Source organism: Diabrotica virgifera, chromosome 5 (genome assembly GCF_917563875.1).
Source record: "Diabrotica virgifera virgifera chromosome 5, PGI_DIABVI_V3a".
NCBI lineage: Eukaryota > Metazoa > Arthropoda > Insecta > Coleoptera > Chrysomelidae > Diabrotica > Diabrotica virgifera.
Window position 1 is genome coordinate 256,139,240 of NC_065447.1, and position 23,055 is coordinate 256,162,294.

The 23,055-nt window shown below is 33.6% G+C and overlaps 2 protein-coding genes across 9 annotated transcripts in view; one reads left to right on the top strand and one right to left on the bottom strand.

Moving 5' to 3' along the window:
* LOC114326119 (cadherin-87A) overlaps positions 1 to 23,055 on the top strand; it is a 1,008,603-nt gene that overhangs the window by 953,500 nt on the left and 32,048 nt on the right. For all 8 annotated transcript variants that reach the window (XM_050651140.1, XM_050651141.1, XM_050651145.1 and 5 more), the window contains 5 exons: positions 1,150 to 1,394; positions 11,097 to 11,417; positions 15,443 to 15,566; positions 20,394 to 20,683; positions 21,197 to 22,319. In XM_050651140.1, the coding sequence (XP_050507097.1) occupies positions 1,150 to 1,394; positions 11,097 to 11,417; positions 15,443 to 15,566; positions 20,394 to 20,683; positions 21,197 to 22,319 (2,103 nt within the window). The remainder of the gene's footprint in view (positions 1 to 1,149; positions 1,395 to 11,096; positions 11,418 to 15,442; positions 15,567 to 20,393; positions 20,684 to 21,196; positions 22,320 to 23,055) is intronic.
* On the bottom strand, positions 6,207 to 9,626 carry LOC126884848 (uncharacterized). Its single transcript, XM_050651150.1, has 2 exons — positions 9,392 to 9,626; positions 6,207 to 8,706 (listed from the first exon to the last, which is right to left on the bottom strand). The coding sequence occupies exon 2, from the start codon at positions 8,685 to 8,687 to the stop codon at positions 6,294 to 6,296; it is 2,394 nt and encodes a 797-aa protein (XP_050507107.1). The 5' UTR covers positions 8,688 to 8,706; positions 9,392 to 9,626; the 3' UTR covers positions 6,207 to 6,293.

A 23,055-nucleotide genomic window follows, 5' to 3' on the forward strand; every position in this document is an offset into this window, starting at 1 on the left:
TGTGTTCATCCTCCGTAGTACTTCTTCATTGGTGACTGCCCATGGTAGCTTCAGGATCCTTCTGTACAACCATAGTTCAAAAGCCTGAAGTTTCGATAGAGTTTCTGCCTTCAATGTCCACGGTTCTACTCCGTATAGAAGCACTGAGTATACGTAACATTTAAGGAGTCTTATTTTTGTTTTTAGAAGGAAGTCGGTCGTGGCTCTTGAATACAGAGTTCATAGTCAAAAATGCACTTTTGCCTTTCCGATGCGACATCTAATCTCTTGAGTATTGTCCCACGACTCATTGATTATAGTTCCCAAGTAGTTGTATGGAGAAACACGTTAAATTCTCATTTGGTTCACATACAGATTTGCTCCAGTTATGTTTTGGTTGCTGATGATCATTAGCTTGGTTTTGCTGGTATTTATATCTAGTCCATATGTTCTACTTGTTTCCGTTATTTTCTTCATTCAATTTTGCAGTCCTTCTATGGTACTGGAAAACGCTATTATATCATCTGCATACCGCAGGTTACTGAGCTTGATTCCATTTAAGATTTTGACCTGATCTGTATCTCCATCTATTCGGAGCACTGCTAATTGATTCCAATACAGATTAGCTATTATTTTCAGGTCTCTTCCGTCAATCCCTGTCCTCTTCAACACTTACATCATTTGTTCACGCCTGACTCTATAGAAAGCCTTCTTGTAGTCAATCAGGCATGCAAAAACATCACAGCTGACATCTTTAGATTTCTGAAACAACACATGTACGCTAAATCCTCCCTCGTACCAACGGCATTCACAAATCCAAACTGATTGGGCGCAATTTGTTATTCGCATTTTCGATAAATTCTACATATTGTGGATGACTTTTAAAAACAGCTTCAGCAGATGGCTCATTAGGCTTATGATCCTATAGCCTTCACAAACTTTTGCTCCTGGTTTTTTGGGCAACGGTACGAACGATTTGAGCCAGTCTGCTGGTATTTTTCATTTATTAATCTTCAGATGACATCCAACAACGTCCAGTGGTCAAAATACGCCCACGGCCTATCTGTCAATCAACATTTCGTTCTAACTTCATTCTTTTATTATTCACATTCATCCTTAATACTTATAATACAACTTTACTCAACTTTATTCAAATGTTTTTTTTTCTAGCATATTCAGCAACGATTTCGGAAGTAGCTACACCAGGAACTTTGGTTACCACTATAACTGCCAGCGACAGAGATAGCGGATCCTTTGGAGAAAATGGAATAGTTTACAAGCTCTTTGGCAATGGAGCTGATAAGTTTAATGTCAATAGTAAAACAGGGACTATAACTGTAGCCGAATGTGAACACCTAGGAAAATCCCCATGCTTGGACTATGAAACCAATCCGGAATTCCAACTTCAATTTATGGTATGTATAAGTCAATATTTTTTAGTTACGTTTCAGAATCTTGTAGCAAAAGGTTTTTGGAAATAATACTAAATAAATAAAATACGAGCGATAGAAAAAGCTGTAAATAACAGCAGAATAGACTAAGGTACAGGCAACTCTTACATAACATCTATAAAACAGCAAATATGACAGTCGAATGGGAAAATAAAACAAACAAAACGAATCCCATAGAAATACGTAGAGGCGTAAGACAAAGAGATGTAGTATCCCCAAAACTCTTCACCTTAGCTCTGGAAGACGTCTTTAAAGAACTTGAATGGGAAGACATGGGTATTAACATAAACGGTAAGAATCTCAATCACCTCAAATATTGCGATTGCTTATTACAACCAACCAAGAAGAACTAGCCACAATGCTGACTCAACTAGCACACGCATCAGAGAAGATAGGATTAAAAATGAACATGAGTAAAACCAAAATCATGACAAATACAAACGACAGACGACAGAATAAATATAAATAATGCCAATATTGAGGTTGTTGACGAATATATATACCTGGGTCAAATAATCAAAGCAAATAAAGAGAACCAAACAATTGAAGTACAGAGAAGAATCCGATTAGCGTGGGCAGCATTTGGAAAGTTAAGATGGTTACTAAAAAGCACAAAGATAGAACAGTACCTAAAAACCCGTGTATTTGACCAGTGCATCCTTCCTGTTTTGACGTATGGGTCAGAAACATGGACATTAACAAAGGCCAACATAAACAAAATTGAAATAACTCAGAGAAAAATGGAAAGATCCATGTTGGGAATAAAACTACAAGACAGAAAATCAAACAAATGGATAAGATAGAAAATAATAGTAAAAAATGTAACTGAACATATAACAGGGTTAAAATGGAGATTTGCGTGCCGCAATGCGAGACAGGAGGATAAAACATGGAATGCTAAAATACAAAACTGGAGAGCGTGGACAGGAAGAAGTGGAAGAGGAAGACCTCAGATGCGATGGAAGGACGATATTGTAAAAGCTGCAGGAACTAACTGGAAAAGCGCAGCCAAGGACAGACGGAAATGGAAAGATTTGGGGAAGGCCTATGTCCAAGGTTGGATAGAAATGGGCTAAAGAAAAAGAAAGAAGACCAAATAACGTTTTTGGAACCACCTTTAGAAAATATGGATCGAAAGTATGTAGTATGTCCAATTCGTGTTTCATTTGTTTTAAGAAGATATCCCAGTGTTCTTTTTTTGTTTTTCTTACTAAAATATTCGTTTCTTATGCATTCATAATAGTTGTATGCCTGTTTATCGTGTTTATCGTGTTTTGTATTGTAAAAAGGCTTTCTTCAAATTTTGTCTTCACTTCCTCTCTAAACCACTTGGTTTTTTTATAATATATTAGTAGTCTTTGCTTTCCTCTCTTCAAGTGCTTCTGTTGCGGCGGTAATTATGTTACTTTGGAGTTTTTCCCAGCTTTCTTCGATGTTATCGTATTCTAAGATTTTATTTTCAGCAATTCTTTTTCTGCATAAGTATTCCGTATTTAGACCTTCGACTCTGATTTTTGTGTACCTTGTTGCCCTTTTTTGTGAGTTCTTTAAAATAAACTCTAGAACCATTTATTTTGTCTGGTTTGTGACGATAATATACTCTTATCGTCTAGATTACGCCTATCATCATCTAACCAATTCGCGTCCACTGCTGGACATAGGTCTCCCCCAATTGTTTCCACACTTCACGGTTTTGTGCCAGGGGCGGCCGGTCGGGGTAGGCAAGGTAAGCGCCGCCTACCCTCTTCAAATGTAGTACAATAATATAAATTATTAATATAAATTACTTATTTCAAAATTGTAATTTATAAATTTTGACACAATACCTACAATAAAATAGCAAAAATTATCCAAATTATTTGTAAAAATATCCAAAAAATTTTCTCCGTAGTTATAATTATTGTACGCTCCTTGTAGTATCAGTAGTACTGTATAAGATTCTATATTCTTCCTGGGCCGTGGGTCAGGCACTTGAAAACGTAGCCTGAAATAGAACGACGCCAACACCGAATTGACGTTCGATCTCTCTCTGTTTACGCGAGGAGACCTGCTGCAGGTCTCGCGTATTCTACGATTTTGAAAGGGCGCATAGGCACAAAGTCTTATAGCCGGACCTCCAAAATTTTATCAGTTGCTTCTCTTGTGTCTTGTGAAACTGTTTTAAATAATTTTGTTTTTTGATTTTGGCTGTTATTAGTAGGTTAAGTATTGAATAAAACTAGGTAGGACAAATTAAATTTGTTTATGAAAACTGAATAATAAACAGGTAAATTTAAGATCGGTCTATTGAAGGGCATTTTAATTTTATATTAATTTAGTAATAATTCACTAACGACAAATAAATATGTGAATAGTTATTTGTCAGTCGTCCATTATATTTTATAGATATAGATAGAAGTGTTACTAGAATTTATAGATAATTAAAAATTTAAAGCGAGGTTAATTGTTAACTTATCAATTTATTCGAAGAGTAAATTATTATTTGATACAAAAATAAAATAAGTAATATTTGACGTTGTTGAAATGTAGGTGTGTTAGTTTTATTGGTGGAAAAACTTTAGTCAAGAAAGGTCAGAAATTATTTCAATGGGCCGGCCTTTACCAAATTTAACAATTTTATCCACAGATAAGACAATAGACAATCGACCATTTTCGAGATCGTTTAAAACAATATGGTATGAAAATCATACATGGCTAAGCGGAAGTTATTTTAAAAATTCACTTTTCTGTTGGCCTTGTCTGTTGCTCTCAAATTTGAAGCAAAATGTTTGGGTGAGTCAGGGATATTCAGATTTGAAAAATTTATCAGCTAGTGTAAAAAAACATGAATCTTCGAAAGAACATTTAAACAATTGCTTAGGTTTAAAACGGTTAGAAAAAAATAAACAAACTATTGACAGTGCTTTAGCTGGACAAATTTCTCTATCTAATAAGATATATAATGAAGAAGTTGAAAAGATTGAAGAAGTTGAAGAAATTGATGTTACAATTCTGTTAGTAAAACAAGAACCTGCATTTCGCGGTCGTGATGAGAGCCATAATTCTTCAAACATGGGTAATTTTAAAGAAATTTTTAATTTAGTAGTTAAACGCGATCAGGAAATCCAGGATCATATTAAAAAATAGAAGGGGTGTTCACGGGTTTGTCAAAAACAATACAAAATGATTTAGTAGTAATGCCGATTACGTAAAATTACGATTACCTACGTAAAAAATGAAATTTCAACAGAAATTAATGAAAGTCAATTTTTTTCTATACTAGCGGACGATACTACTGATATAACCGAAAAATCACAGTGTACTTTAACAATCCGTTTTGTTAAAAAAGTTGGTCAGGTAACAGAAAGATCTTTAGGGTTTTTTGATATTAGCGAGAATAGATCTGCAGGCGCTCTATATAGTTTAATTTCAAACGTGCTTGAGCCATATGATTACAAAAATAAATAAATTGCTCAATTTTACGATGGTGCAAGTGTAATGGCTGGCTCTTTAAACGGATTACAATCAAAAATTAAAGTAGATGCTCCAAAAGCAATTTTTACACATTGTTGCGCTCATAGATTACATTTAGTATTGCAAGACGGCTCAAAATGTATTACAAATTGTAGGATATTTTTTGTCGCCTACCCGAAGTATATGTGTAGCCTACCCGCATACTGAGGTCGCGAGCCGCCACTGTTTTGTACTGATGGTTGCCAATTTTTACTAATCCGCCTGATACCATCTATCCATCGTGTAGGCGGCCTTCCTCTACTGCGTTTATCTCCTCTTGGTCTCCACTCCATCAGATTTCGTGTCCATCTTGAATCTTTCAGCCTGGTGACGTGGCCTGCCCAGCTTTGAGCACCAGGCTCAAATGGAACTGGGCAGATTACGCCTATTTATTCAACAAAACATCTTCGTATACCGTCTCTGACAGTATAAAAGGCCGGACAGAAATCAAACAAAATCGATAAATTCTCATGTGCCAAATGTGGCTCCTAAATAATTCTCCCGTTCGTCAATTCATTATTCATGTGTTGAATATTGTCATACTAACCTTCTAAGGTTTACGAAAGCCTTACGTGTAGAACGTATATAAATAGTTGTTTATAAAAATGCCACAAGGAAATAGCTTCAGAACAACATTAAATAAAGAAGAAAAATAATAATATATGAGCACTACAGGCCTACCAGGCCCATGGCTTGGTGTACTATTCTCTTCCATTCTCGCTTATCGTTACCTTTCCTTTTCCAGTTGGTTATGTTAAGTCTTGTCATGTCTTCTTTGACCTCATTGCTCCATCTTGTCTTCGGTCTTCCCCTTCTTCTTCTTCCTGCCAAAGCACTAGATATTATCATTTTTGAGACTTTCGCTGAACTCATTCTCTGGACGTGACCCAGCCATCTAATTCTTTGAGCTCTTGTTACTGCTAGTAACGTAAGAGCACCGAATTCCGACCGGTTATAAGTGCTATATATAAAATTGTTTGAAAGATCAATTCCGAATCATTGAAATTTAAAGTAATTCTGTCTATAAGCTATTATGCATTATTAATTCTTACTAGAGCCAAATTTATAATAATAACAGTAGTCATTTCAACAAAATTGCTTATTTAAGAAACCAAATGCAAAAATTTCGCAAATAGCCGTTTTCCGTCCACATTAATGATTTTTTCCCAATTCCGTCCACAAGAGTACCGTTATCCGTCCTATTTATTTAGTTATGACAAAAAAAACCCATTATGAATAATTTTTAAATAAATTTGCAAAAAAATGGCCAAAAAACAAAACAAATAATTTAAAAATAAGTTTTATTTAAGTACAAAGTTTTGAAACGAACTTAATGACTGCAAATGAATTAAATAATAAAAAAAAAAGACTTCATTTTTTTAGGTTTTCAATTTCTGGAACTTCATAGGCGCCGCGTTTATTTATGAGTGAAGGTCTCGCAATCTTACAAACTACATCATCAAAGTCATAATTTAAAATGTCATCTCTATCTGGCCATTTCCAGTACTTTCCATTCATAGTCATACTTTTAACTCTCAAAGTATCATTGCTTCGTTCCAGAACTACACCAGGGAAATATTCACTGTCGTACTGAACCAACACAAAATCGTCCTTTGAATATATTTCTATATTCTTTTTATTTATGTTTTCCGTATTATTATTACCAGTATCTATGCCTGGTGTGTGTTTTGGAGGACACTTTTTCTTTTTTGCTTGTTGAATCTCTGTTTTTGCTTTCCTCTTTCGGATTCGTTCACATTTCTCATTTTCTTTTTCCTCTTTTTCTTTTTTGAGTCTTCGTTGATGTTCCATAAATTCATCACTTATAGCTACTGTAGGATAAATCTTTGGTTTTTTCCTTTCCTTGGTGTCTTCTGTGCTATTATTTTTTTTCTTTGCAGAACTTTCCGGCCAAAATAGTGCTTTTTTGAAAGGTGTTGGATATTTACTATTATTCTCTGATGTTGTTGTAATTTGCTTAAGTGGGGTTTTTTCTTGATTTTGTACTTGTCTTTTTTGATCAGAATAAACTATACCTATTGAATCATCTTTTAATGGGCTATTACAAGGAGTTGTGTTTACTATTTTGTTCTTAGGTGGTGTTTTTTCTTGGGGTGAACTTACTGCTAAATAATAGTCTATATTCTCACAATCATTGTTCTTGGATGCTGATGGACCAGGTTTTGGCGAACTAGAATTGCTATTCTGTGAAGGAATTAAGACCAATGCTCCATCTGCTTTGACTGTAGCTTCAATTGTATCATTATTGCAAAACCAAAAGTTTTCATCGAAGTGTATGTCAACAATGGTCTCGTTAGCAGCATTAATTGGCAAATTGTTTTCCAAAGTTTTATCATGATCGACATTTTGTGGATGAAGACTCTTCCAGAAATCATACAATGCTACATATTTTTCTTCTAGTTGGGCCGCTGATTCAGCAATCCTAAAACGGTTAACAACCTCTGGCTTTAAACGTATCTCTACCTCTCGAAGTAGTTTAGAATCATAAACATTAACAGTTGTAGTGGATGTTGATTCAGTTATTTTATCATCAGAATCTTTTTGTTCTATTGGTTTTATTAATTTTGAATAATCAATGCGATTTTCGTTAAACGGAAAGAGTCCACATGATTCAAATGCACTTTTTATTATCGATGTACAGACTGTAGCCTTCAAAGTTTTGTCTAAGAGTTTTGCAAACTCAGCCCGTTGAAGTTTTCTTCCGTTATTCTCCATACGCCAAGATCGAACATCTTTTCGCCAGTTATTTTTAATGGGATAAAAAACACCAACATCTAACGGCTGTAATCGGTGAGTTGCGTTGGGGTAAAATGCTGTTAAAATAATACCTTTTTCTTTGCAGAATTCAGTAATAGGCAGATTGATGTGGGAAGAGTGTCCATCCAGAAACAATATCACTGGGAGTGGAACACTGTTCTTTTCCAACCAGGGAAAAAATACATTTGTAACGTATTCATAAAATGTCTCACTTGTCATCCAACCAGATTCAGAGTGCCCAACTCCCCACTGGTTTGGCATGTTCGTTATTATTGCAGCTGACACATACCGTTTGTAGGGATACAAAACTAATGGCGGAGGTACAGAACCATCAGCTCCAACAGTTAGCAAAACTGTAAGACATTCTTTTTCGTCATTAGCTATGCGACTGTATACCTTTTTTGCACCTTTTCTAACCAACACTTGTTTTTCTTGAGGGGATAAATAGAAACCACTTTCATCACAATTGAATATTCTCTTGGGGTTTTCAAGAATGTGTAAAAAATTCATTTTTGTCATATAATCCCGAACTTGGGTAAACCAATTTCTTATATTTTGTTCCGTAACTGCGGCTCTACAAGAAGATAGTGATTGTGGAACACGTTTTGAAATTTCTGGATGACGAGCGAGAAAACCATTGTACCATTTTTTACCAGGTATGTAATTTTTAAATGGGGTTTTTCGTTTCAAATTTTGAATTAGTTTTGAAACAGAATCAACAAGTTGAGATCTTGTTACCGGGAATCCCACGTTACCCATTTCGATTATCCATTTTATAATCAAGTCTTCTTCGGAACTGGACAAAACTGTTGGCCCTCCAATATTGCCCGGAGTTTTGTACTTTTCTTTCATAGTATCTAACAAAGTACTTTTAGGCACATTGTATATTTTGGAGGCTTGTCGAATACTTAAACGTTTCAAATTAATATCTTCTATAGCTTTTTGGATATTCTCTCGGGGATACTTCATCCGCTTTTTGTATACCATAGTTGCAGATAATAAAAAACTGAAAAAAAAATATTTTATTAGTTTTTATTTTATGGGGTCGGTAACAGGAGTTTGAGGTAGCTCTGTCCGTCCACCATGGACGGATATAGGACAGAAGGTTCCTGTGTCCGTCCAATTCCTTTAAATGAGTTTTACTAATTAGATAGTCATTTTTATCATACTTGATAATACAAACTGAGAGGAAGAACTACCATAAACATTTTTTACAAATAAAAACTAAACCAAACTTACACATTAAATCTAGAATAGGTAATAAATGCATCATTCTTGGGTTAAATTTTAAATTGAATTTTCGAATTCACTTAATAGTTGACACTAATTTTCTTAAAATGAGTTGTACCTATAATAGGTCGTATTTAGGTTTTTAAACGGAGCAAAATATATATTATGGTTAAAATATGTCGGATTATATTATTTAACTAAGACTTATATTTACAAAGCGTTTGAAACTGAAGGAGTTAATCCCTAATACCGTCCGCTAGGACGGTATCAAGAACCCCTTGATATTCTGCATTACCCTATTCCGTCCACTTTAATTTCGGTAATAAAATCTATTGTTCGAAAAAAATTACAAAAATATATGTATATTTACAATAAATAAATATGAAAGATTCTAATAAATAAGTAAAAACATAACTGTTAAACGTAGTATCTATAAAATATGGAAAATAAGTATTCCTTACCTTTATGTTTTTTTGGAATCAGTATAGCTTAAAACAAGACATGCACTTGCAATGAACTGAATCGCACTGACAACAGTAAACGTAAAATGTCTGCGTGCTAAAAGTAGAATGAGTGGGGATATAACCTATCAAAAATTCTACTCGGCCGTCTGATTGCGACGAAACTCTGAGGTATAGAGCGCAATTTCTTTGTCGGACGGAATTGGGAGACCGGACGGTATACGGTGCTTTTACGTTATATTAGGTTCTTGATAAAGCTCTGATATCTCCTTGTTTGTTCTTCGCATCCATTGACCGTTTACGTCGTTCCCATCAAAGATTTTGCGCAGCACTTTTTCGCTCCCAGACTAATAGCATTTCTTGCTGTTTTTTTATATAGTCCATGTCTCAGATGCATAAGTTACGATTGGCCTTATTACGGTTTTGTAGGTTCTTAACTTTGCTCCTCGGGATATATTTTTGCTTCTCAACAGCCTGTTGAGAGCAAATACGGCACGGTTACCTGACATAATTCTTCTACGTATTTCTTCTTGGATATTAGAGTCCCTCGTGAAAATACTTCCTAAGTATTCAAACCTTTCCATTTCTTCGAATTTATATTGGATTCCTTTTGTTGTTTTCATCGTTATATATTGACCCTGAGTAAATTGTTTGTTTGACCATTCCATATATTTTGTTTTTTCTTCTAAGTTTTTCTGTTTGACGAAGAAAAAAAATAAAGAAGTAATTAAAAAATTGGAAAAATTCTTTGTAAAAGGTATAAAAATGTTTTATTAAAAATCCCTTTAGTGGCTACATCACAACAAAACGTTTTCGATTTTATAAAAAATCATATCATCAGTGTTAGATAGATTGGATGGCAGCTGAGCCACCAAAGAAATATTCGGATAAAAACCTTTTATATATAATGTGGATGCATTAAAGGTGCATACTTAAATAAAATGCCTTAGGATGGATACATGGCAACAAGGATAATGCCCATAGGTAAGATATTGAATTTCCCAACATGTGGGATGCAAATTGAGTTGTTTACATTCCAATGACTTAATGGCACCTGGTTTTTGGCCAAATGGCAACTTAATGGCAACTGGAGTTGCCATTAAGTCATTGAAATGTAAACAACTCAATTTGCATCCCACGTGTTGGGAAATTCAATAGGGCATTATCCTTGTTGCCATGTATCCATCCTAAGGCATTTTATTTAAGTATGCACCTTTAAAGCATTCATATTATATTTAAAAGGTTTTTATCCGAATATTTCTTTGGTGGCTCAGTTGGCATCCAATCTGTCTAACACTGATGATGATTTTTTATAAAATCGAAAACGTTTTGTTGTAATGTAGCCCTTAAAGGCATTTTTAATAAAAAAAATGTATATCTTTTACAAAGGATTTTTCCAATGTTTGTGATTGATGGTATACAGCCAACTACAGGAAAAAAAATTATTTTCCTTGTGGATTTTTTAAAGAAGTAATTGTCCTTTTTTTGTTTCTTTAGATCAAAGTAATGCATTAACAAAAACAAATCATGTCTTCGACTGTAATTTGCTACCCGAGTTTATCACAGGCTGACCGATATTAAAAAGTAAAAGCTCTTTTGTAGAAATAGCAGTGTAGAAACTTTCACCCAAATTAACCGAAAACCTTTTGCCTTCACAAGGACCTGACGGCGCGTTGTCATTATACTCATTGTTGTCCTTTTCCAGGCAGTCGACGATGACGGCAAAGGGCAGACATCCACGGTCCCCCTCAAAATCCAACTAACCGACAGCAACGACAATCCGCCCGTATTCAGCCAGTCCATATACAGGGCTTTCATCAACGAAGGCTCGGCCAAATTTCAGCCTGAATTGATAGTGGAAGCGGCCGATGCTGACAAAACGTCCAGAGTGACGTATTCAATCATTTCGGGAAACGATGATGGATTGTTCAGCGTTGTTCCTACCACTGGAGTGATTAGAATTATGAATAATAGAGGACTGGATATAAGTAATGAGACGGACAACGTTATTTCCCTTACTGTGATGGTATGTATGAAAAAAAGATTAAAGGTTCCCCGTTGTTAACTTCCAGAATTTAAATTTTTCATATTTTTATGTTCTATCTGAGTAAAAAATAAGTCTCAGTGCAATTTTAGCCCCTCTTCCCTCCTCCTCTCATATTCATAGAAGCTAGGGATTTCTTGAGACATGCTAAAAACTGTATTTTAGTATTTTAAGTGTTTTTGAGGATTTTACTGGATTTTTCCACCTTTTATCACCTTTAAACACTAACAATAAAACACTGAAAACTTTTGTGTTCAATACTTTAACAAACTGTATTAGATATTATACTAAAATCGCAATAAAGATGCACTAGACAAACAAATCAAGACACTTTGATTGTTACCAGCACTCCCGAATCATGATTTACAATGTATAAACTTTGTAAATCATGATATGGGATTTACAATGCATATACATTGTAAATCATGATTTGGGAGTGCCCTTGTAACATTCAACGTGTCTTGGTTTGTTTCTTTCTAGTGCATCTTTATTGTGATTTTAGTATAGTATTGAAAACAAAAGTTTTCAGAGTTTTATTGTTAGATAAAATGAACTCCCATCAAGTAACTGTCGAATCCATCCTTTAAATACACCTTTAAATTAACCCATTCTCGCACACGACTGCATATGCAGACAGTAATTTTCCTTTGTAAGTGTCTGTATATGCAGTTGTTCCGCGAATGGGTTAAGCAGCGGATTTTAAACAATTTACCTAGAGAAAAAATGGGGAATGTTTTCAGAATAATTGAAGGTGTATTACCATCAAAATGTGCATTTTTCGCAACGATTTAGAAAAATATTTCATAATATTTGAGTTTTTCCCACTTTCTAGCATTATAGTAACATTTATAGGTTATACAGTTATGTAGCATAAATATTTTCAGTTTTTAGATATAATTTGAAATAACCATAGACATATAATACCTAGGTTGCGAACTTCAATCTAAAACTGTTATAAAAAATAAGGGGGACGTTTCCTATTGTAGAATAGAATAGAATAGAAATATGCTTTATCGTCACTTAAAATTTTTACAATTTTATGGACAAAGCTTACATATACATACAGTCAAAAGAAAAATAATATCAACAACAAATAACATAAATAACAACTACAATTTACTAAAATTAGATAAATCGTCAATATACAGTAAATATGATATAAAACCAAAGACAAAAACAATTAATTGCAAAATTTATATAAATTGCAAATTGAACATACTTACAACAAATAAAATACAACATTAGGAATTGACAGTTTAAGCTACTGCGTATAAAACCCAATTAGGCATTCCAAATCACGTGATATAATATGGCTGCTGGATGGCGAAACTGTCATCCATAGGCGTATCCAATGTTTAAACCACTTCATATTTAATTTGCTATCACAATTTCACAAATTTCGCTACACAATTAACAAAAAAACAAAACCAGACAGGATATTCTTTACAAATTTGTCAATATTCAATGTAAACATTAGATACGCCATGACCACCCCCCTTAACTATGTCTATGGCCATGTCAGTTTAGCCATCCACCGGCCACCACTGACAGTTCATTGGAATCCCTAATTTTCTTAGTTATTCATTAAGAAATTCTTCTATTGAATAATATGTAACGGGAGATGGTTGTACAGTTTCTTTGCGGAATATAATATAGATTTCTTTACTAACTCAGTGGATGGAATCGGTAAATAAATGTCAAAGATTGAATTTCTGCTGGAGTAAATATGATTGGGCCTTGCTGGAAAGACATGAAGATGTTTACGAATTAAACAAACCGTTTCTAGAATATATAAAGATGGAAGTGTTAAAATTCCGTGATTTCTGAAGTAACTTCTGCAATGTGTAGATCTTCTGAGGCCAAACATATATCTTATTGCTCTTTTTTGCAATTTAAAGATAACATCAAATTGACCAGCTGTACTAGAACCCCAAAAAGGAAGACCACATCGAAGATGTGACTCGAACAACGAAAAATATGTTATTTTAGAAGATGCTAAATTGAGTTCTCTTGAGACAGATCTTATTGCATGCCAAGCTGAGGCTAGTTTTTTACTTAACGAATCGATATGAAGGGACCATTTGAGGTTGCTGTCTAAAAAAATACCAAGAAATTTTACAGAATCAACGGTACTGATCTGGCTGTTATTAAGAGGCAAAGGTTGAAGAGCTCCTTTATAGGATAATGCTACTGTTTTATCTATATTAAAAGAGAGTAAATTAGAGTCAGACCAGGTCTTTATCGTCAGTAGATCCGAAGTTATAGTTTCATGAAGAGATGCAATAGTTGAGTTGCTCCAAGTGATACTGGTATCATCAGCAAAAAGAAAAATTTTCCCATCGATTTTTAAATTAGTGATGTCATTTATAAATATAAGGAACAGAAGAGGACCCAATACTGAACCTTGCGGTACTCCACATGCAATGTTTTTGAGACTAGAGTCAGTATCATTTGCTCTAACTAGTTGTTTCCTATTATTCAAGTAGGATTGGAACCAATTCAAAGATATACCTCTAATTCCATAGAAATTTAGTTTTTTTAATCAAGATGTCGTGATTTACACAATCAAAAGCTTTGGCATAGTCACACAAAACAGTGGCAGTATAAAGATTATTGTTTAGTGCTTGATAAACCTCATGTAGTACAGAAAACATGGCATCAGTGGTACATTTATTAGTTAAAAAGCCAAACTGATTTTGAGATAAAATGTTGTTATCAACGATAAAGGACATAAGTCGAGTTTTAATGAGTCTTTCAATAAGTAAGGGTAGTTCATTAGGAATACACTATTAGATCCATGACTAATTTATTTGACGTCAATTACATTTATGAACACATTTGATAGTATTAAGTTGATGGCGGTATTTTCCCCAAGGTGGCACTCTCAGGCAACCCCAAACCTAACTAGTTCTCCCCAATCTATTCGCGTTCTATTTATTTATTGGATATATATGTATGTTTGTATACTTTTTGACTTTCATATCTGTGTCAAGTTTAGGTATGATATAATAATATGTTATTGCTTACTTAGCAGAATTCATTATGTCATCAAAGCACACCTCGTTCTGTGTGCCCTACATTCGCCGGTAAATAATTGATCATCTGTTTTGTTATTTAACATCCTATAAATAATATCGTAATTAATTATTTTGTAAGACGAAGCAAGTTTTCAATCCTAATAGTAAATTAATAATATTGAAAAATATTAAAAATCACTAGAAGATTTTTAAATTGAAAACTTATTGGTACATTTTCATGGTAACATTTTCGTCTTTCAATTGCCAGATGGCGCTTGCCACCTATTATCATCACTTTGGTTGCGATGTGTGGGAAAACCTCTCGATGCAATTTAGTTGGAGTATGGAGAACAGTGCCTACGTTCCTTCTGATGAAGCTCCAATAAGAGCAGAAAATCGCGGTTAAAGGAACTGGACTGCACTCCGTATTCTAATTAAAAAGTAAGATTAGTTTGCCTTCGCATTGCAACCGAATAAAAATGGTACACATTTTTATTTTAATTATTTTGTATTTTAAAGGATTTTAGAATTATCTGAAATATATTCGTATAGTGAGAGTGCGATAGAGAAAAATTTTGTAAGCAGGATATGCATCCTTTTTTAATCGGCAGGGTTTATCGACTAAAATAAGGTTTGTAAGTCACGTGGTCGATAAACCCTGCCGATTAGAAAGAGATGCATATCCTGCTTTCAACATTTTTCTCTGTCGCACTGGGGAATAGTTTTAGATTGCAGCGCGCAGTATATGCCTATGGTTATTTCAAATTATATCTAACTAAAAAAAACTTGATTTGATCTATTTATATTGATCGTTGGAAGGTAGGAGGGGTAGAGGAAGTGGAGTAAAATTGAATTCTGAGAGTGAGGGCATTTTGCCTATCTTAACGACGAGTGGGTGCCCTTTTACCTTTTATCAAATTAATTTACCAAAATTAAAAATTCTGACTAAAGAAAATTAAATCGTAATTAAATATTTTTATTATTCTATAGGCAAGTGATGGACAGTATACGTCAACCGCTGTTGTGAATATCACAGTACTGGATGTGAACAACAATGCGCCAATATTTACAAGACATCACTATGTAGAAAGTGTTTTAGAAGACGTTCCTATTGGTAAGTTTTATATCTATACAACTAGTACCCTTGCATCATACCTTGGATGTTGTATGTGAATGTTTCTCTCTCCAGCACGCTGGGTGTGGAATCTCGTCGCTTGCTTCTGACACTAGAGTGGAGGGTTTTTTTTAACTGAAATGTTAATCTTGTGTTGGTTACACCAATACTGGATGTGTGAGTGCAGACTTCGCATCCCTTAAGTATTAGTAGTAAAGACATACACACGCGTTAATTAAACTAACTACACACACTCAAAAATGTTCTGCATAATGTAATATTTTCAAAATTATCCACCAAATCTAGTGAAATCTAATTTTTTTTAACAAAATACTTTATTATATATATAAAATTGTATGTTTTGAAAAAAAACAATAAACAAAATTTAAAGGATTAACAATTAATTATTATTATTTATAATATGTATTATAAATATATTTTTTAAATTTGTACAGATATAGAAACTAATACTTAATATGCCGTATTTCCACCTCTTGCATCAATGCAAGACTGAATGCGATGTCTCATGCTTCTTATAAGTGTATTAATGTAGTACTGGTCCATGGTGCCCCATTCTTCAATCGCTGCTATTTTAAGGTCTTGTAGTGTCCTTGGGGGTGGCTGCAGGGACTGAATTTTTGTTTTGAGCGTATCCCATCCGTGCTCAATGGGATTGAGGTCAGGTGAGCAAGGTGGCCATTGCAATCTGATGATATCTTCTGTCTCTAAAACATCTGCCACATGTCTCGTACGATGGGGAGGCGCATTGTCGTCCATAAAAATAAATTCTGGACCAACAGCCCTCGCCACAAGCGTACAACAGGCCTAAGAATGGTATCAATATAAATTTGTCCATTCATGTTACCAACAATCGGAATAGGGAACTTGCACATTTTTTTTTGTTACATAATAATGTTCAGTTTTGTTTAAAAATGAGATTTCCAAAATTTCACGCTTCAAAAACTCGTAATAACTTAGAAATACATATTTAAAGTCTTCTGCGGTATAAAATAGTTCATACGACCCGTGACGTCACATAGTTTTACATTAGTTATTATTATGGTTATATTTCGCTGTGTCTAGGTACACTCTAACGTGTACGCAAATAAAAAAGTTAGGTACACGCGAATTAAACTTGATCAAGCCAGTGACTTCATTATTTAACGTGCGCAGTGACTGTATATTTTGGTACATGCTATTTTGATATGTTTAGTGTTTGTTTGATAGAAAAATACTTGTTAAGGGAAGGGAAGCAGAACTATTTAGATGTTTCAAACTTAATTGTAATAAATCAATGTATATATAAAAGTATATATTTAGGTTAGTAAAATAAATATATGTATTTAGTTGATATGACACGTACAAAATATTGCTAAAATAATTTTTATACGTAAGTTAATTATTATAATCAACTATTCTAAATGGGAAATAAGCCACAATTTAACTAAAAAAATGATTTTATTAACGTTTCGACGTCCAAATCGGATGTCATTGTCAAAATACAAAAATTAGTCAGATTAAATAAATTATTAGAAAAATTTTTTACTAAGCAACACCATTTTTGTTTAATTTAATAATATTTTGTATTTTGACAACGACGTCCGATTTAGACGTCGAAACGTTAATAAAATCATTTTTTGGTTAAATTGTGGCTTAGTTCCCATTTAGAATAGTTGATTACAAAAATGCCACAAGGATAATAGCTTCAGAACAAGTTAATTATTATTGTGAAAGCTTTAGGTCTTCTTTTTATTTTAATCTTGTACGGTAATACATACTATTTCATTTATAACTAAAAAAAATATATATTAATTTATAGGCTCTTTTTCGTACTGTTTTAAAATGTTCTTAAACTCATTAAAAGAACTAAATAATTGTCCACACTCCGTAGTTAATTTAAAAACAAACACTAAACAAATAAAAAATAAGAAATCACTGACACTCTAACTTTTTTATTTGCGTACACGGTAACGTATACCTAGACACAACCTTATATTTAGGTATATTCTTCTTCTCCTTCTTTAGTTTATTGGCCTCCACCTACTTGGGTATTTGGCAAGCTCGTCGTCGTGGAATAAGTCAAAAATATTTATATTGTAATGACATTTATCGTATGTCATTGTAATAATATATACCAGTTTGTTAAAATTGTAGTTTTATACTGTTTTTGAAGGAAAGGAACGAAGGTTTACTATTGAAAATAAAACCATTTTGTAAAAGTACGAATTTTTCTATGAATAGTTCAAGCGATCAAAAACACTTGTAACGTCACATAAATGTATTTTCTACTGACGTTTATAACGTCTAATTTAAAATTCTGTTTACTTTATTGGAAAAATGTAAATGTAAAACCAAGTGACGTCACGAAGCGTTTTGGACCACCTGTTTTAATTTGAATTTTTAATCGTCTTTAGGGGCCAAACGAAAGACAAACAAAACTTTTTTATCTTTGATACATGTTTTAAATTATGTTGTGTTGTGATTTATAACATTTTTTTCGAATTTAAAAATTTATGCAAGTTCCCTATTAAAGGAGTTTTATTATTTAGCATGATGCCGCCCCAAAACATTATGAAGCCACCTTGATATGGGACTCTTTGGACAGCTTGGTTAAGTCTATCCTGTCGATTTGGGTTCCTCCAAATCCTAATTCGGCGATTATCCGACAAAAGGCTAATTTTGGTTTCATCAGAAAATAATACGTTTCCCCATCTGTTGTCATGCCATTGTAAATGTTCATTGGCCCATTCCAGTCGAGTCCTTTTCTGCTCTAACGTAAGCTTTGGTACAAACAATGGTCTTCTTGTAAATCAATTCGCCAAATATAACCTGTTTCTAATAGTCTGATCGCAAATTACAATAATATGAGCTTGCTGGAGCTCTCTTCTAATAGCTGGGGCAGTCATAGAGGGGTTTCTCCGGGCAGTTAACGTTAAAAAGCGTTCTTGGACATTGGTAGCAATTCTGGGTCTTCCGCTTTTTGGACGATCGCTAACAGAATTCGTCTCTCGATATTTTTTCACAATCCGAGACACATCACTCTGATTAACTCCAACCCGGACAGCAACGTCGACTTGTGTGTGGCCTTCCTCAATCAAAGTAACGATTCTAACTCTGTTGAACTCAGATATCACTTGTCTATTCATATTGTTCACTACAAAGTGAATAAAACGCAAACCAATTTTTACAAATATCGGTTTTCGAAAACTGATGAACGCAATATGAATACTGAGAATCTTTGCGACGATTAAGAAACAAAAAACAAGCAATAAAATACATTATTTTAGTAGACAAAAAAAATCAGTGCAAAAAATTTCAAATGAGAAACGTTCAGTGGCGTTACAGATAATATGCAAAACATTTTTGAGTGTGTGTAGATTGAAAATACACGGTTTGCATCCGCGCCCTTAAAACCTTAAATGACGAATTTATTGTTCCAAACGTTAAGTCCTCATTAGCTTTAGGCAACCTTTACACGGTCAATATTATTGAAGCAATATCGATATTCATCAATATATTGAACGTGTAAGGAGCATTCTGCCAAATGCTGCCAAATTAAAATGGAACTTCGTAGGACACAATGCCTGACTGAAAAATAAAAGATAGAGCCACGAAGTACAATAATGGAGACCATGGTTAGGAAGAAGAAGCAGAGGAAGACCACAAATGAGATGGGCTGAGGACATAAAGAAGTTTGGAGGACACAACTGGTAACAGGTGGCGCAAAATAGACAACATTGGATTGAATTGGGGGAGGCCTATCAAAGTTGGATTACTGAAGGTTGAAGAAGAAGAAGAAGAAGAAGAAGAAGAAGAAGAAGAAGTAAGGAGCATATTGAAACAATAATATTCATGGCAATAATGTTGAAGAAAATCAAATCGGTTTGATTTTTATTGAAGTCCCATCAATATACCGAGGCGCCGTCAGCATTATTGACGGTGTGAGGGGTATACGAGTATATATATTTTTTTGTATAAACAACATTCTTGCACGTGGTGAGGATTCAGCAGTATTTCGTATAGCTAGGTCATAAGAGTTTCGTTACCTTTGGTCCAGCAACCTGTGGGACGATGCTGAATAGACAAAATTAAGCTAATAAGAAGCTATGGAGTCATGTTGGCTACCGTATTTTATTTTTATTGATCAATATTATTGAGTCGTGTGAGCGCTACCGTTTTTTTACCATTTATTCGTCAATAATATTGCTTCAATAAAATTGATGGTGTAAAGGTTGCTTTAAGCACATCTCATATTAAATTATGTAAATACAAGTTGTAAACGTAATATAATAGGCATAATTTGTTAATGTGGTTTGAAAAAATTTAAAAAATATATATATATATATATATATATATATATATATATATATATATATATATATATATATATATATATATAAACACATAATAAAATAATAACAAAAAAATAATAAATAAAAAAAAAGAGAAAAAATAGAAACAAACATAAAAAAAGAAAAAAAAATAAAAAAAATAAAAACAAACATAAAAAAAGAAGTGTTTCGCACAAATTAAAATATATATTAAAAAAACAGTAAAATAATTAAAAAAAAAAAGCTACACAATGTACCAATGTATATATAAAAATAATATTGTAGAATGTACTTATGTTTATAAGAAATTTATGACTATGAATCTGCAATCAATCACAAACAAGTCTGGCTAATTGGCACAGTCAAAGCCATTTTTCAAAAAAAAAAAAAAAAAAAAAAAAAAAAAAGCACATCTCATTACTTCTTTTAATTAAGCTTTAAACACATCTCATTATTTCTTTTAACTAAGTACCTAATAATATACTATAAATTATAGGTACATCTGTGATGAGGGTAGAAGCTACAGATGCCGATACTGGTATAAACGCCGCCATAGAGTACTTTATGCAAAAGGGCGCATACGAAGACTTCAAAGTTGACAACGCTTCTGGCGTTATATCAGTAGCAAAGAAACTCGACTACGACAGAAGAAATACCTACAACATCGAATTGGTTGCCTTAGACCATGGAGTTCCTAGTTTGACAGGAACTACAGAAGTTACTATTACTGTTGTTAATACAAATGATAAAGATCCTTATTTTGTGCCTGCAACACAGACTGCTGAGGTAAGTTATACTATATTATATTCTAAGGAAATACGTCAATATGTCTCTTCTTCTTCTTATCTAACGTATGACGCTGTTTGTCCCTGGCATTTGGTCGCTTTGTACCTGCTATGCCCTTAACATTAAATTCCAGCAAGAAATTTTCTGCTTTAGATAAATGCAACTTTCTTATGGGGTCTTTAAGGATTTCTTCCGGCTACACATGTCAAACCAACAAAAGATACAGGTTCCAATCTCAACATGTGGTATACTCATTTAGCTTCCATCGTCCAAAATCTACCACTTTGGTTGTTAGTTCTAATAAGTGTTGTGTTTAATAGGTTAAATCATCTGTAGTTCTCCAGGTCCGATTTGTCTTCCTTTTTGAAGAAAGGTATTAGAATCTCCACGTCCTGGTATATCTTGTCTGTTTGTTCTTCAACATATGTACACCAGAAATAATCAATTGCGAACTTTTCCATTGTTGGGGCTTTAGAACTTATATTACTTATTCTGTATTTCATTTTCATTTAGGTTATGGAAGATGCTGCAGTGGGAACCGTCGTCTACACCTTAATTGCTCTTGATCCAGACGTCAATTCTTCCGACGCTCTAAATTTTGCAGCTACTGAGCCAATAACAGCGTTGGACAAGCACGGACAAGAGGTCATAGGCAACGAAAACTTCAAAGAATTCTTCTCAGTAGATAAATTTACTGGAAAGGTTACGGTAGTGAAACCTTTACTTCGAGATTTAGCTGCTATAATCAGAATAACCGTTTTGGTCAGTGATATCACTGCTCCGAGTATACAACAAGGTCAGGGGCTACTGATAATAACTATCGGTGATGTGAATGACTCACCTCCTGTGTTTATGCCACCATGGACCAAAGAAAATCCTAGTTATTACCTGGAATTAAAAGAAGAGCAACCCGTGGGTACTATAGTGGCAACTTACAAAGCTATTGATGAGGACTCTGATATTGCTGGATATTTGATACAACCAGAAAGCGACTATTTCCAAATTAATAACGGAACAGGTATAGTACAGATAAAAAAGAAGATCGACTACGAAAAACTCAAAATACTTAACTTTACAATCGTCGCATTTGATAGTGGAGTACCCCAACTAAATGCCACTGCTACAGTGTTAGTTAAAGTGCTAAACATAAATGATAATGATCCGATATTTACAGAAAAGGAATATAAAGCAGAAATCGACGAAAACTCCCCTAACGGTACATTTGTCGTGGCAGTTAGAGCTGTGGATAAAGATGCTGAAAGCTATGGAGAAGTAAGCTACTTTTTAACTGGAGAACACAGCATGAATTTCGCTATAGACAACGAAACGGGTTACATCACAGTAGCCAATTCAAATTTTCTTGACCATGAAGTCATCAATGAGACTGAAATACAGGTAGTGGCTCAAGATGGGGCTCCTAGCCATGTCAAGAGATCTGTAACCGTTCCGGTGAGGATTAGGATTAGAGATGTGAACGATAATGCTCCGAAGTTTGCTCATAAAGAATATAATGTAACTGTGATGGAGAACGTGAGGTTGAATCCGCCGCTGCCTTTGGTTCAGGTCAATGCTACAGATGAAGATTCTGGTATGAATGGGAATATACACTACAGTATAGTATCGGGAAATGATAATGGTAAGAATCAGTTTTTTTTTAATTGAGTTAATTTTACTAATCTGGATTCCGTTTAAAAGTTGAGTTATACAGTATATCACGAATTTACTTCTGTTTTGGATTCGAACCAGGATTCGAGATTAGAACCAGATTAGTTATTACCTAGAATTTAATTTTATTGTAATAAGAGAGCTCTGAAATATCAAGATAAATGTAGATTATTATTAAATTCCTCATAGCTCATACTCGAGTTTTTGTATAAACCTATTATTAAAAACTTTTAACTTATGTTGAATATTATTTGAATAGATATTGTATAGCTATGTGATTTCTATGTTTATTTAAAATAAAAATTTGCATGTGCAAACAAACGTTATATCAACTATCAAATCAACAAATGAAATATTAATATGTAATATATGTTGTGTGATTATGAGAGAATTTATATTACTACAAAGAACAAACAAACAAATGTATGTTTGTAATTTAAATGAAATTTAATTTAAAAATAATGAAGAGTATCACATTATCTCTATTTTAAAGTACATAAATATTTAAATATTTGTCCCTACAACAAAACAAAATACGGTCGACACATCCATAGTAACTCTATACACTGAAAAACTTTTTTTTACCGCGATTATGATTGTCAAGCGTATACGTGATAATAAAGGAGAAATTAATAATTCGCGTTATAACCATGTGGTAACAATGAGAATTGTGAACAGTGAATTAAGAATGTTTGACACTCACGATC

What these genes read in the sequence shown, in the direction of transcription:
- LOC126884848 (XM_050651150.1), bottom strand. Translation starts at nt 8,687, where the DNA reads ATGGTATACAAAAAGCGGATGAAGTATCCCCGAGAGAATATCCAAAAA.